Source organism: Filicampus tigris, chromosome 10, assembly GCF_054856515.1.
Source record: "Filicampus tigris isolate MCC_2025a chromosome 10, RoL_Ftig_1.0, whole genome shotgun sequence".
Classification (NCBI taxonomy): Eukaryota; Metazoa; Chordata; class Actinopteri; order Syngnathiformes; family Syngnathidae; genus Filicampus; species Filicampus tigris.
Genome location: NC_141226.1, coordinates 3,301,968 through 3,318,181, shown reverse-complemented (window position 1 = coordinate 3,318,181; position 16,214 = coordinate 3,301,968). Strand labels below are relative to the sequence as shown.

At 40.5% G+C, this 16,214-nt stretch overlaps 1 protein-coding gene across 2 annotated transcripts in view; it reads right to left on the bottom strand.

Moving 5' to 3' along the window:
* The window catches only part of rnf31 (ring finger protein 31), a 75,011-nt gene that overhangs the window by 35,488 nt on the left and 23,309 nt on the right, over window positions 1-16,214 (bottom strand). For both annotated transcript variants that reach the window (XR_015088414.1, XM_086043404.1), the window contains exons 8-15: window positions 14,878-15,017; window positions 10,954-11,126; window positions 8,621-8,854; window positions 8,386-8,541; window positions 6,973-7,140; window positions 6,699-6,884; window positions 643-849; window positions 314-487 (exon numbers count right to left, since the gene is read on the bottom strand). Coding sequence is in view for 1 of the 2 variants with exons in the window: in XM_086043404.1 (XP_085899530.1) it covers window positions 314-487; window positions 643-849; window positions 6,699-6,884; window positions 6,973-7,140; window positions 8,386-8,541; window positions 8,621-8,854; window positions 10,954-11,126; window positions 14,878-15,017 (1,438 nt within the window). In the remaining variant the exon portion in view is untranslated. The remainder of the gene's footprint in view (window positions 1-313; window positions 488-642; window positions 850-6,698; window positions 6,885-6,972; window positions 7,141-8,385; window positions 8,542-8,620; window positions 8,855-10,953; window positions 11,127-14,877; window positions 15,018-16,214) is intronic.

The window sequence follows — 16,214 nt, the reverse complement described above, 5'->3', positions numbered from 1 at the left end:
TTCAGAATCACCGGGAGTGTTGCGCAAATTGCAGCATGATCTCTGAGACCACCAGTTGGACTGAATATCTGATGAGTGCTGAGGAGCTACGGCGAGGAGGAGCCTCATACATGGATGTCTACATTTGGGATTATCTGTGAATTTGTGGAAAGTGACAAGGACTGAACGGAGTGTGATGTAAGGTTTGGACACTTTTCATTCAAATAAACGTAAACCTTTATCAGCAAATCCTCTTTATCGGAATGCTGTTTGTTCTTTAATGCTTGCATTGTATAATAAATAGAAATGTAATCCTGTGTTGATATAAATCTACCTGGATGTCCAAGGTGGAGAAGTAGCTGTTGAGATCCTCAGGGTCATTGATGTCGGGCTCCCAGCAGACTGGACACACCATGTCTCTGATATGTTTGTCCCTGACAGCGATGGTGAAATGCTGCTGGAAACAACCACAACACACGGAACACTGGCACGATGTCAGGGACTGCATCTGAAAAGGGGGCAACAAAAACCCGTTTAGAAACGCACTCATTGAAGCTACAACATCTGAGTTAACATGTCACTGCCTTCCATCAAGGTGAGTTAAAATACAGACCGATGTATACCTCAACAAAGAGAACAAGAGAACAAACACACACTCATTACCTTACTATGGGGAAAAACAGACAGGCAGATGGGACATTCTTTGGCCAGGACTCTTTTGATGAACTCCCTGTCATGAGACTCCCGTACGGCCTGTACTACATCCTCCAGGGAGTAAGGGGCATTGTGCTCCTGAAGAAGAGATAGTGCCAGCTCACAGCGGCCCCAGCTGGGTAGATCATATACCGCCAGTAACCTCCGACATGTACGCTGAAAGTGTAAGATCAATTGACGGTTTAGTAGACAAACACAAGGCAAAAGCACTTTAAAAGGACGAGAACGGACGGGGTCGGCAGATGATAATTTTTATGAATAAGGAGAGGAAGGGACGAGGACGGAAGTATACCCAGGTCACGGATGGAGGACGGACCGGCAAAAAGGGTCAAGTGCCCAGCTCTGCAACTACTGTATACACTAGGACTGTCAACTTCATGTACAGCTTAATGTAGCATGTATGTAATGTAGCAGATAACTCATACTCCCCCTACAGTTCTTAAAGTTACTGTGGGGCCGGATGGCCATCTTTTCACTAACAAGTTCATTTGATATATTTTTTAATCAGGAAAATGAAAAGAGTTGCCATTTTCTATTTTTTCAATTCATTTTGGAGAAATTAGGAAATAAGTGACTAGATGAATAACGCCTCTCGTTAATTAGGCCAATGGCCGCGCCCCCTACCGTTCTATCCTTGTTCGGTCGGAGTCACGGGAGTAACCAATTCCAAACTCTCCATTGGAAATCATTGTACTTTCATTGCTTGTAACGTCCAAAAACGGCGATCAATTGGCGCCAAAATTTACGTGGACATCTCTACTAACGCCCACTTCAACATATCAAAAGGATTAACTGCTCAGTGGCTGATTTATATGAGAATGAGGAAATGTGGAAGTGAGCAGAGCTACATAGATTTGGGCTGGGACAAGCGCACACTGCTTCTTTGCTTAAAAAAAAAAAAAAAAAAAAAAAAAAACACTGCTTCTTTGCTAATTACAGTTACGACGGGCGAGGCATTAAACACCAGTCAGGATATTTACAGAGGCTGCAGTGGAAATGAGTAGAGGTGCACATTTATTTGGATGAGGAATGGCCCCAGTTTTACGACCGACAACATGCCGTCCAATTTGGAACGTAAACAGCCGAAAAGGTACGTTCCAATGCGGCCACACTCGGTTGTGGCGTCAGCCTCGCTGGAACTTTATGTTCGCTGAACATTGAAGGTTGTTCGATGAGGGCTTACCCTCACTCTCTGGCGGCTGCAAGCGGTGTCGGATAACGCATGCGACTGCTTGGGAGGCAAACCCACGACATGAAGCTCTATGCAGGCTGGGCGCAGAGTAAGGAGCTAATGTTGTTGCGCAAACACTTTTTGTTTAAACAACCTGAAGCTAGTTGATGCTATTAGCCGTCCTATTAGAGTTGCCAAACGTCCCTTGAAAAACGGAATCGTACCGTACTTAGGAACTTAAGTATGCGTCCCGTATTGAGTTGTAAAGGGACGCACCTTGTCCCTGAATATCGTCAGAGTAAAAAAATAATCTGTAAAATGTCGATGGAATTAATGAACAACAGTTCCCTTTATATGACAATTTACGGTAACGGTCTTAAGCCCTCCCCTGCTCTGTGACCAATGAGCTGACAGCACATTCGTGCATATTATGATACAGAATCCGCTTATCTTATTGGTCGAGGTAATTGTCGCTTGCGTAGATTACGAAAGTCAACAAAGCAGTTTGACAAATCTGTTGTCCACCAGGCAACGCCAGAGATAGATATGGTATGTAAAGAATTATTTGTTTTTTAACCCTCCGATCAAGGTTAATATGGGAATGTGCAATGAATGTCAGCATTGTATGGACAAACAACATATAATAATTTTAGGGTGGAACAAAAAAAGTACAATTGATTGACAAGTACGTTAAATAGATTAATAATACATAAAAGTAATAAATTGATGAATAATAGATAAAGAATACACACACAGCCTTACATTTATTACAAGTTCAAAAACAGATGCATATTATTTACTATACAGCCAGTCGATATACTATAATTTAACTATAAATATAGTAAAAAAAAAATGTAAAAAAATTGTTTACATTATTTTTCTCATTTATGAAGAGTAAGTGGACAAATATGTGAAAATCTTCTGCTGAACTTATTAAAGGTGAGCTCATTTTGAGCCTCAACTATGACATTTCTTGCTCAGCGTTTTACTATGCAGTAGTCAAAGACTTTCTGCCAAGCCAGAAAGATCATTGTCCTTGGCAACACATAGTGGAAATTCTGATTGGATGACAATACAACCTTCTAAATTGTAGATTAATAAATATATTATAACCAATTCAGGGTGTCCCCCGCCTACTGCCCGAAGACAGCTGGGATAGGCTCTAGCACGCCTGCGACCCTTGTGAGGATAAGCGGTATAGATAACGGATGGATGGATGGATAAATATATATATATAACAGCATCATATATACATATGTATGTATATATATATATATACATACATATATATATATATATATATATATATATATATATATATATATATATATATATAACTATTAAGATTTCAGTGTCTTAATAGTTTAGAAAACAAAGATATCTTTTTTGTTAGTGTATTTTTTTATTCTAGTGTAATTGCTTAGAATATCACCCGAATGGTTCGCTCTTACTTAAAAATAAAAAAGTACTGTTTACTTGTCGTCTCTTCAAAATAAACACATTTTAAAAAACAAAAAACTCAAATCTCAGTATCGTGAATCGTGATTACAAAAGTTATTGTAGGTTTACATTTCACAGCGATTGTTTTTCTTGATGGACTTTGTTTTCATTTCATTGTTTATGGTTCTGACAACATAATGCTTTGATGATTTTTGGAGTAGCAATTAGACTGGTGCCGTTTGAGAGAAAATTTATAATTTCATTCTTACAGATGAAATGTGCACTAAGAGTTCTCTCAGACTTAGGGGTACAATTGTACGCCACACATTGTGGCATTTTGCCGTGGAGAGAGAGAATAACATGAAAACGCTGTGAAGAAATCAATGTATTCAAGTTAGGCACGCTGAGAAATTGGCAATGCAAGATGGCCGCCGGTGGCTTCAATTCCCACTATGGCATGTAACGCAGCATTAGCAGTCTAGGTTATTATTTCTGTCCATACTTCTTCGTTCGTTCACTGCTTCTTCTTCTTGGCAGACGAGCACTTGACGACTCGGTTGCATTCAAAACACAAAATTTTCACTTGCGTGCTAATGGTTTACTGTAGACTCTGCAGAATAATGGGGTCGAGGTTTTCTTCCTGCTTTTTTTGTCCAATATTTTATCAAAGGCATTTTATATTGATATTGATCACATGTCTATTGTGATACAGTACATAGTGATATTGAATTATCACCACACCTTATTACTGAAAACATGGCCCATTTGAAATCGCAGGCATTTCTGACCAACGAAAACAGCTTGCTAGAGGGCATCCTGGTCATTTCCGATAAAAGGGCATTAATTATAATATTTTTAAAAATCACAGTAAGGGAGCTTTAAGCAATCAAGATAAGACCAGCAATAAAAACAAATAATAACATAAAAAAAAGGTAAGCTAACCCAAAAAGAATTTGTCAGTATTAGTATGTACTGTAGAAACGTTTACTGTGTGATAATAACACAATAACATCAATATGAGCATCTTTTTACTAGTCATTAAGTAACAATAAAAACATTTACAATGTGTGGAGAAGTAGCATGGCATTAAAACCCATCAGGCCAGAATGAACTGCTTGCATAGCCGCTCAGTGCCACGGAGTATGAGGAGGAGCCCGGCCGGCCAAGAGACACCTCCAAAACCAATTAAATTAAATGTGGGGTTCCCCAAGGTTCGATTTTAGGCCCCCTACTTTTCAATCTTTATATGCTTCCCCTTGGGGATGTCATCAGGGGACACGGCATCAGCTTTCACAGCAATGCTGATGACACACAGCTGTATATTGCCGTGTCTCCTGATGACACAGGACACATTGATACCCTTTTAAATTGCATTTTAGATATCAAGTCATGGATGGCAGATAATTTCCTTCAGCTCAATCAGGACAAAACTGAGGTTTAGTTACAGGTCCTGAAGGTCAGAGAGAGAAACTTTGACCAAAACTACAAGTTTTTAATCCCTCACATTGTGTGAAGAACCTTGGCGTCATTTTTGACTCTGAGCTCAGTTTTATTCCATCCATCCATCCATTATCTGTACCGCTTATCTTCATAAGGGTCGCGGGGCGTGCTGGAGCCTATCCCAGCTGTCTTTGGGCAGTAGGCGGGGGACACCCTGAACTGGTTGCCAGCCAATCGCAGGGCACACAGAGACAAACATCCGCACTCACAATCACACCTAGGGGCAATTTAGAGTATCCAATCAACTTACCATGCATGTTTTTGGAATGTGGGAGGAAACCGGAGTACCCGGAGAAAACCCACGCAGGCACGGGGAGAACATGCAAACTCCACACAGGGAGGCCGGAGCCGGGATCGAACCCACGACCTCTGAACTGTGAGGCGGACGTGCTAACCAGTCGACCACCATGCCGCCCAGTTTTATTCCTCATATTAAAAATGTGACCAAGATTGTTTTTTATCACCTTAAGATTATCCGCCCGTTTCTCTCTCAGGCTAACACGGAAGTGCTGATGCATGATTTTATTTCCTGTCGTTTAGATTACTGTAATGCCCTGCTCTCTGGCCTCCCGAAAAAGAGCATTTCACCACTGCAACTACTGCAGAATTCAGCCGCTCGGGTGCTGACGAGAACCAGAGGGCGGGAGCACATTACGCCAGTTTTGAAATTGCTGCATTGGCTCCCTGTGTGTTTCAGGATCGATTTTAAGGTACTTTTATTAGTTTATAAATGTGTTAATGGTCTTGGGCCATCTTATTTATCTGATTTGCTTTTATCATACCAACCCTCACGGATCCTGAGGTCCTCTGGCGCCGGCCTTTTAATTATTCCAAGGGTGAGGACCAAAATGCATGGCGAGGGTGCATTCAGCCATTTTGGTCTTCACCTTTGGAACAGCCTGCCAGAGGACGTCAGGTCTGCAGAGACTGTTGATATTTTTAAGATGAAGCTCAAGACACACCTTTTTAATTTGGCTTTTAACAACTTTAAAATAATTTATCTTTTCTTTTGATTGAAGATTATTTTTATCTTATCTTACTGATTTTAGTTCTTGGACTACTGTTCTGTCTTTTAGTTTTGTTGCTCTCTGCTGTTGTCAGCTTTTAGCTCCAGTGTTTCCTCATGGGGGGGCCTCCACGTTGGGGGAGGGGTGGCTGCCCTTCCCACAGGGGGCTATCACCGCAGGGACTCCTTGGGTCCGGGTGGCCGGCGGCCTCTACACTTGTGTGTGGTCCGCCTGTCTAATCCGGGCTGGGGTCTCTGTGGTGGTGGCGCCCCTGTGGCCGTGGGCTGTCATTCCCCTCAGCACGGATGAGCTCCCCTTGGGTACCCTTTCCCCATATGGTTTCTCTGTGCCTTGTCATGTCTTTTTAACACATCTTATCAGCTAGTGCACTTTGTGTGGGAGTGTGTGAGTGAGTGCTGATGTACTAGTGGATATCTGTCTTGGGTTTGTTGGGAGGGAGGGCGTGAACGGATCTTTTTATGTTTTGCTTTGGATGTTTTACAGCATTTTGAGTTTATTTTTATGTATGAAAAGTGCTATATAAATAAAATGTGATTGATTGATTGATTGGTTGATTGATCGATTGATAGCCCAGAGTCTCCAAATGCTAAAATAACCTGTTGTCTGCAAGATAGTTCAGCAGGAAGAGCTGTAGATGTAGATAATAAGTCCAGATAATTACTTCTAATGTAAAATTTTATTTTGGCAAATCTCATCTCCAATCAATGGCTCATTTGTGGGAGTGTTATATAGAATACTGATAGCGTATGGATTCTGAAAGCACTCAAGTTTTCCCAATACATGCTGGAGTGTGCTCATTTATGTTATGCACTGCATAGTCTTGAGCACTGGTGATGACCAGCTACGTAGTGCGTGTTTGAGCCCACCTGTTTGTCAGGGTGATGGATATCAACTCCTGGCTCAGGCTTGTCACTCCAAATACGTTCATGAAAGGGTTCCAGAAGGGGGCGCTGCAGAAAAGCCAGCGCCCCTCTAACCTCCCCCCCACATTGCCTCAACACCTCATGACAATGAGCCTCATCACTGAAGCCCAATGAAGACAGCATCTTTACCTGGGGAAGCAAGTGGCAACAGATGTTACACCAGTATCCGACTTAGGGAAGGGTGGAGTGATTTCGAGCAAGGATGACAATTAGTTACTTTTGTGAGTCTGTCTCGCAGAGCTTGTCTGGCAGCCCTCTCAGAATCACCTCCTGTTGTCAGCCAGGCCTGCTTGGCTTCTATTCTGGAAAGTTGGACCGTAACTTTTGCTTTTGAATTTTCATACACTTTTCCAGAATCCACAGTGGCGGCCTCACATGACCTGTTCTGTGTTGAGAGTACAATTGATTAAAGGAAGCAAAGTATAATTGATTACTCCACGATTTAAAACACTTCCTAGTTGTGTCTTAATGACTGTGAGATACTTTCATCAAAATACCCCAAGGATAAAAAATTATTGAATACTTTTCACCCTTCTTTTTATTGCCTCTCTGAAAACCAAGTTGGTTTGAGCGGGAGTCCTGTCTCATGCAAATGAGCTATTGCGCACCACACAAGCAGCGTTTTAACAGCAAGAGTGTGGAGTGTCACCAACGTAGCACCTTTGTTGGGACTACTGTATATTTCGTGAGTGGCCAGACCACTCTCGTGACTATTTTTCCAAAAAGCTATGGGCAAATCTTGTGGCTTTGTCAGGTGCAAGGTTATTATATTTAACAAAAACTAACAAAAAAAAACTCAAACTAAATTTTAAAAATGTTAATGAAATAAAAACAAAAATGCTTTTAAGTACTAACTGAAACTACATCTTACGTTTGAAAAACTAGCTAATTACAGCAAAAATATCTTTCATTTTAGCCTAATGAATATCATAGCGGAGCTTTCGGTTCATTTTAACTCATTCACCGCCAGACATTTTTAGACCCTCTTTTACCCTAACATTTGAAAATATTTGAAAAAAATGTAAATATATTCCAGAAATTTAATGGCTGCACTGTGAAAAGACAAGTAAATTCGTCAATGGCAGTGAATGAGTTTAAACATATTTATTTCGGTCTTACTGTATTCTACATCCGTAGCTCCAGAAGAACAAAGGTCAGTTGTTTGAAGATTATAGCTTACTTTATACTTGATCAATACTTAGTGAACGTATTATTATTTTTTTTTTATTTTTCACCTGACAAATACTCGATACGTAAAAAAAAAATCTAAACTAAAATGAAGCATTATCCAAAAAAAGAAAACTAATAAAAACTAACAAACTCGCTCTAAAAACGAATTAAAATTAACTGAATTAATTTTTTCATTTTTTTAGAGTCAAAACGAAATAAAAACTAACTATAATGAAAAATCCCAACTATTATAACACTGGTCAGGTGTTACTGGAGACTTGTTGACTGAGTCTCGCTCCCTGCAGCAGTCAGAACAGGACCTATGCAACCTTATAAACAATAAGTAAATTTACCACATTTGTCCCCTTTAAATTGTGATTGTAAGTCATTTCAATACCAATTGGTTGCAGATTTCAATGAGAGTGAGAGACAACAATGATTGTGAGCTTGTGTCACATACAGACTGATGGGAGAGCATCGCTGACAGCAAGCTGATCTTGTCCAATTGCTGAGGCAGCTCTGACTTCAACCATTTGCAAGGTAGAATGCTGCTATCTTTAGCCACCCTCGTGCATGTGTACACCTCCTCTGGGCTGATGCCATTCTTCTCTCCATCCTGACATAACCAGAAGGAGCAAATGCTATACACTACAATACAAACATGTGAAACGGTGCAGTTTATTTCTGGGACTTGCCCGAATTAGCTGTATTAGCTTCAGCCCGTCCTCCTTCATTTGCCGCTGTCTACAGGAATTTGGGTCTTCTTGCTGCAGTTCTTTGGGTTTGACTGGCAGAGCAGGGACCCGTCTGACTGGGGAGGGAGGGCGGAGCTTTGATGGCAGAGGTGCGGGCTCTGGGCGAGCTAAGTCACACATCTCACAAACTGTGGCAGGTGAGTAGTTGAGATATGTACAGAACTGACACACCCACTGGTCAGAAAGATGAACGATGGCAAAATGATTAAAAACACACACACACGCGCACACCCCCACACACACACGTGTGCACACACACACACACACACACAAAATAGAACACGTTTATAATCCAAATATTGTGTAATTATATAAGAATCAATATTTCAAAAGCTTACACGTTTTACACATTTTCTAAATAGAACATTTGCTGGGTTCCCTTGTCTTTTTCTTCCACAAAGTGATGGATGAAATACTTTGTATATCCTATATTCCTATTTCTTTAGAAGCTACCTATAGAGAACTGTGATACTGGTGACAGCCAAAATAAATGTTTTTACTCAGTTCACAGTGTATCAACATTATGTGCCTTTTGATTGATGTCAATGGATTGATGGCTTGACTGCTAGCCAGCTGTTGAAATCAATGGACAGAAGATATAGTGTATAAGCAGAAAATACATGCTTTTATTATATTTTACTTTTGATAATACATTTTCCAATGCAAGTATAAAAGATTCACGATCCTAAACCAACAACAAAGAGTTTGAAGCAAACAACAAAATAACCACGTACTGTAAATACTATATTTTTTTTCTAGTTCAAAGGGAGCTCTTGCGTAAAAATAACTATTCAAGGGTGGTACAAAACTGTTGAACAAGAAACCACCATTAATGCGCAAGGACTCATTTGGTATATTTTTTTCACCAAAATCAACTGGTTCAAAAAGTTAATATTATGGAGGTACAATGTTTGTCCTGCAAATCGTTCAAAATCTGCCCCAAAACTATTCGACCCACTGTAGTCTAGGCCAGTAAAAGACTTGCTGTAACCGCAACTCAGTGCAGAATATGAAAACATCAGGCCGACTCTCTCGGCAGGCGCCATCTTGCAGCACAGCCTATGTCACGCACGCTATGAGTCAGCTTTTCTAGCACTGATCCAATAAATGCGCTGTTGCGCGGAAGGGACCGACAGTTGGGTGTGCCGGCTAGAAATTTCAAAAATACCTTATCTATTCAGACTATCATGTTCAATCTTTCTTAAAATGACTTTGCAGAAATCTGTTCGAAGCACTGTAGTGTGGGATGCTCCAGTCCTCGAGTAGCTTTGTCTACTCAAACCAAACGCAGAGCCTTTAAGAATCACAGCACACCCTTTATGAAATGGCTGAAATAATAGTTGCTTCCTTGATAGGTGGACAAACTTCAAAAAAAGACTGCCGCAAAGCATCACACAAGGGGTTATGTTGTGGCCAAGGGACATAAAATACGTTGTAGCTAAACTAACTCCTATGCCTTGTCTATTGATTTTTATTCACTGTTTCTTATTAACATCAGTGAGAATAAGAGAATATAAACTTAAATCACAAAGAAGTTGTCATTCGGTTTCCAAACATCCTGGCGATGCACTTTCTCTGCCCATGTTTCTTCTCTTGGCGTCACAGGGAAATCTGTGGAGCTTCACATCTTTGCCGCTTTGCGTGTGACATCCTGACCTACAGCCACGCATATGCCCATTTTTCGCAGTATTTGTTTAAAAAATGATGAAAGATTTCCTAAAAGAAATGGATTTATGTGAGAGCGAGCGATGAGCTGCAAGATGGCGTCTAGAAAATCATGTGACCGCTTACAGCCAATAAGCATTCGAAGCAGCGAGAAGCAGTGAGATCTTAAGATGGCCAGACTCTGTCTATATACGGTGCTGCCCCAACAAAGCCATGTCTGCCATTTAGTGGTCATTGGTGATATTACAGCACTCAACCGCTGGATATTCGCAGTTGGGCACCCGCGGATTCGCATAGTCATGTTTTTTTTTCTTATTTTTTAAAAATATTTTTTCACATGTTGGATTTCTTCTGGAATTTTTCTCCCCATTTTGCAACGTTTTTTTTGTGGAAAATGTATATTGAGTGTTTATCATCTTTTTTTTTTTTTTTGTAAAAAAAACTCAGTGTGGTTGCAAAACTGGCCGCCAGTTACCCATCCCTGCCATAGGCTATATATAGCCCCCAATGGACACTAACTCCTTCAAGCAACTACAAGTCGTATGTGTGTGAAGTTTCGCTCCTAATCTATTCTGAGGGATTAGTGTAGACCCAAACAATCAACTCACCTGGCTGTCAGGATCCCCAGGCATGCCCAGTACAGGTGCTGGTGGTCTGGGTGGGGTGATAGGAGGGTGTGAAGGGGTAACTGGAGGTCGTGTTGCCAAACGAGGTCTTTCACATACCTCACACAGAATACTGCTGGCTGCATTGACCATAGTACAGCTCTTACACTGCCACTCTATATTGAAACATTAAAACAGTGGTTATATTTCCATGTGCTTTCCATGAGTCAAGTACTACTTGAGTCAAATTAAGCAATTTAAAGCAACACTTTGTAGTAATTGCCTCTAACATATCATCTTAAAAAAACTTTGGGGGGTGGCGTATTTTGGCAGTCTATAATACTGGTGCAGTAAAGGGGCACCTCTCTCATTTGCAGCAACATTGAGAAGGGAAAGTAATCTTTATTTCAAGACACACACAAAACAAACAAGTTATGTTTGTGCTTAACCCACGTGTTCAGATTTTGACACAACATGCATTCAGAAAGGGCATACATATATTAGTTTGCAGAGGTGGGCATTTACTGACGGACACACGTTTTTGCCCAAGATTGACAAATGACGGAACACATTTTAAAACGGATTAAGCACTGACAGAATGGGTTTTTCATTTGTCAATGTAATCGTCACTAACGGCGTCCGTCAATGACAAACCTCTCAGTCCGTCACCGACGGACGCCTGTTTTGCTGACGTTTTTTGGGGGGTTGCAGTGGGGGGACGGATGTACAATTTGACCGGACCGACGGACTTCTCACGGGCTAACTGATGGACTTAACTGATAGACTGACGAACTGACGATTACAATTCGATTCTTCGCGAAAAATGACAAACTGACTGGTACCCCGGCCGCTGACCGTCATTCATCATCTGGTCCAGCAAAAAATTAAGTAAAATGCCCGCCTCTGCTAATTTGTGGCTTTTAATGATATAGTTGTTTTTTCCAGAGTGGGTGGATTACATTATGTACATGAAAGATTTTTTTTTTATAACAACTTGGAATGGATCTTGGATTTCCTCTGATCTACACAGGGTCAAACTTTATCCACACGGGCTCAAATACATACATACGGTACAGTATAAATACACTCACTTTAGTACAGTTTGGCTGTTAGTAAACTGTACTAAAGACTCTAAGAATGGTTTGAGTCCCAATATAAAACTCTTTATGAGCAAACTGCTCCAGTTGTCTCAGATTTGAAGGGTGCTTTCTCCAGACGGCATGTTCCATTTTTTCCACAAATGTTCAATAGGATTAAGATCAATGCTCATAAGAAGGCCACTTCAAAATAGGAGTTGGATGTTTTTAGCTGTGTTTTGGATCATTATCCTGTTGCAAGACCCACGACCTGCGATTGAGGCCAAACTTTCTGACACTGGGCAACACATTTCTCTCTAGAACACCTTGACAGTCATGAGATTTCTTTTACCCTGCACAGATTCAAGACACCCTGTGCCAGATGAAGCAAAGCAGTCCCAGAACATAACAGAGCTTTCTCCATGTTTCACAGTAGGGACAGTGTTCTTTTCTTGGTATGCTTCACTTTTACATCTGTGAACAAAGAGCTCTTGCGTCATGCCAAAAAGTTCCAGTTTTGTCATGTCTGTGAAAAGGGCATTCCCCCAGAAGCTTTGTGGCTTGTAAACATGCAGTTTGGCAATTTCTTAAAAATAATTTATTTTCAACAGTGGCGTCCTCTTTGGTCATCTCCCATTTAGTCCACTTGGGCTCAAACAACAACTTATGGTGCCATCTGACACTGATGTACCTTGACCTTGCAGTTCACCTTGAATTTCTTTTGAGGTTGTTCTGGGCTCTTTTGTCACCATTCGTTGTATCTGTTTCTTCAATTTGTAATAAATTTTCCTCCAGTGGCCAAGTCCAGGGAGGTTGGCTACAGTCCCCTGGATCTCATATTTCTGAATAATACAGTATGTGCAGCTGTAGTCACAGGAACTTCAAGCTGCTTGGAGATAGTCTAATAGCCTTCAACGTGCATGTCTATAATTGTTTTCCTAATCTCCTGAGTCCACTCTCTCCTTTGCATTCTGCAGTCCACGTTCAGTGTGGAACAGCACAGTGACTACGTGTCAACCTTTAAATAGGCTGACTCACTGATTACAAGTTTGAAGACACCTAATGCTAATTAGAAGGCACACCTTCCGTGATCATGTCCCTATGGTCAAATTATTTTCAATCTTTTCTAGGGGTACCATCATTGTTATCCAGGCCTGTTTCATGAGTTTGTTTTTAATAATAATTCTGTTGAACTGTTGAACTAAGGCTAGGTTCACACTGCAGGCAAATGTAACCCAGATCTGACTTTTTTGCCCATATGCGACCTGTATCGGATTTTTTAAAGACAGTCTGAAAGATAAGATAAGAAGGCCTTTATTGATCCCACAGTGGGGAAATTTTCAGTGTTACAGTAGCAAAGATATAGGTCACACAGGGACGGCGCCATAATTTACAACATTAACGGCAAATATTCAGGATCAAACCTATGTAAATATACACAGTAACCATGTGTATATACACATGTATATACACATCAACATATATCTACATAAAAAGTATGAGGAGCACTCATTTTAGCCTGTACATATTACAGAGGAAAAATAATATAAGTAAGTGACAGTGTTGCAGTGCTGCAGTGAAATGTAAGGAAGAGCATTGGATAAAAATAAAACTAGACTAACAGTAGTGGGGAATGTTGGGTATTGCACGATATAAGATCAGGCTATAAGCTCAACGGCTCAATTCCGATTTTTTCAAATGCGGCCTGGGTCGCTTTCATATGTGGTCCTAGATCGGATACACATCCGATCTTTTCCAATGCGTTCGCGGTCTGAACGGCCAGGTCGCATATATCCGACATTGACGTCATCCGGAGCCCAAAATGTGGTCCGCGCAGGCAGAGGGAAACTGCTGGCAGCAGGGGATCGAATCTGTAAAGTTGTTTTGAGTAACACTATTGACTTTATATTTTACTTTAATTCAATCCCACTTGAAATTTGAAGCACAAATATTTATGGCGATCGTAGTAAATTCAGTCACGGCTCAGATCGATTCATTTTTTTATGACATGACGTCATCGTTAGTGATGTCTCCATGAAATTAGATATTAAAGCGTCGCCTCGTGATTTTCCCCAAATACTGTATTTCTAGCGCCTACCTAATTGCTTCACAGAATAAATGACCCGACACACTGAACCACATTTACCTCCACAAACACAACGTAGGGAGTGACGTCGTCTCTCCTTCTGCGCATGCGGGCCACTTTGACGACGCATGTGTCCATACAGCAGACAAGACCGAGGTTGCAGTTATAATGTAATATGAACACTTACACAAAAAAATTGGATTTTTAAAAAAAATCCAAATTGAGCATTAAGACCTGCGGTGTGAACCAAGCCTAATATTACTATCATTTTTGTTTGATTAACAGAGAGGAACCAACAATGTTGTCCACGTGTAGGTCTACAGTACAGGTGTCAAAGTGTGTGTCTACCTCTGTTTATTGCTACAGTAAATTGGTCTTTTCATTCTGGCAGAAAATCTCTTTCATATTTGTGATTTTTCTTCACTTTTCAGATTACAGGTACTTTATTTTTTTTTAAACAAACCCATAAAAATGAATTGAAAAATAGTACGTGTGTGTATAAATATTTGGTTGTCACTATTTTACATGACTTGTGATTTCAAATTAAATTTGTTGTTGAAAGTACATGTAATAACAATATGTAGAGGACATTTTGTATACGTAATAACATGATTTTCAAAGACAGAAAGCATAACTATGATGTGTTCCTAATGGAAAAGTTTTGACAGAGTACTTTCCAATTTGTCAAAAGAAAGCAAAACAAATAGTAGGATGAAAATGATCAGATTATAGATGTTGTTAGACGCAAAAATCGTTGGAACAGACCTGTAATGGTAGTTGGTGGAGATTCATCTGCAGCAGAGCCGAGTGATTCATAGCGAGGGTACTCACAACCCTCACACAGCACATCCTGGGACGAGTTGACTTTTGTGCAGTGAAGGCAATGCCAGGTGGAAGAACTGAAACTGGAAGGCGCAGCACTGGTCAAAGTTATATAGATGAGAAACTTTATAGACCTTTAAAGATTATTTCATTCACAGTAACCTTTTCCACTGTTCAACTGTTTCACGGTAAGAAATGTGTCAATAACAGATTTATATTTCATTTAAATTAATCTACATTAATCATTTTAATGACACATTTATTATTTATTTATTTATTATTTCCTTCAGGCTTTTTTAAGATTAAAGACCTAGTGTGAAATAAACTTGGCCAACCATCTTTTGACGCCTAAAAATATTTTACTACTAAATACTAAATACTTTCGTTTTTATGACGCAACCCACCCAGATTCAGAATTAGACCCATAGCAATGCGCTTAACAACGAAAATGCAAATGTTCAGCAATCTCCGGTAATCTTCCGCGAGTGACGTCATTTGAAGAGATCGAGTCGCCAGTCACCCATTGTACTGAACTGCATTTTTTACTGTCACGTTTACTGCTTTTTGCCATTCTTATCGCGTTTTTTGGCATAATTATTCAGCGCTGTGTGGCAATCAGAGGTGGGTAATCCAGGTCCAGAAAGAAAAAACCCTGCCACAGTTTGGCTCCAGCCACAGATGCGTCTACTCAACCGGCAGGTCAATGAGCTCAGTTGGTTAGAAGCACCTGTGGCTAAAGCCGAACTGTGGCAGGGTTTTTACTTTCTGGACCTGGATTACCCACCTCTGGTGGCAATGCATTGTTCACATTCAGGCCAACAATTGTCAAAGTGGCCAAAAGATAAGAATAGGGCACGTAAATGGATCAGTTTGTGTTAGAGTTCAACTGGATTCCAAATTAACTGGATCCCGATTCCAGTTGCGGCAGTTCGGGCAATGCCACTCCAGTTTTTTTGTTTTTCCTCTCTGCAGATTCGTCACAAGCAACATCAAAACTATTCAACTGCATACCTGTTCAATTCTGCAATAAATACTTAAAACAAAACGTGTCGTTTACAACTCCCGACTGGCTGCAAGAAATTGTAAACAGTCTTCAAACGAGTTTTAAAAACGGACAGTGATTGGGCTTGCCTAACATTTAATGGAAGGACATTCCATAGGGAAGGACCGGCAACAGAAAAGCCTTTGATGTGTGTCTCTCAGTGCTAAGAGACTATATGGAACAAATAGGTAATCTCATCGTACGTAATTTACAGCACAGCACAGCATTGAATTTCAAA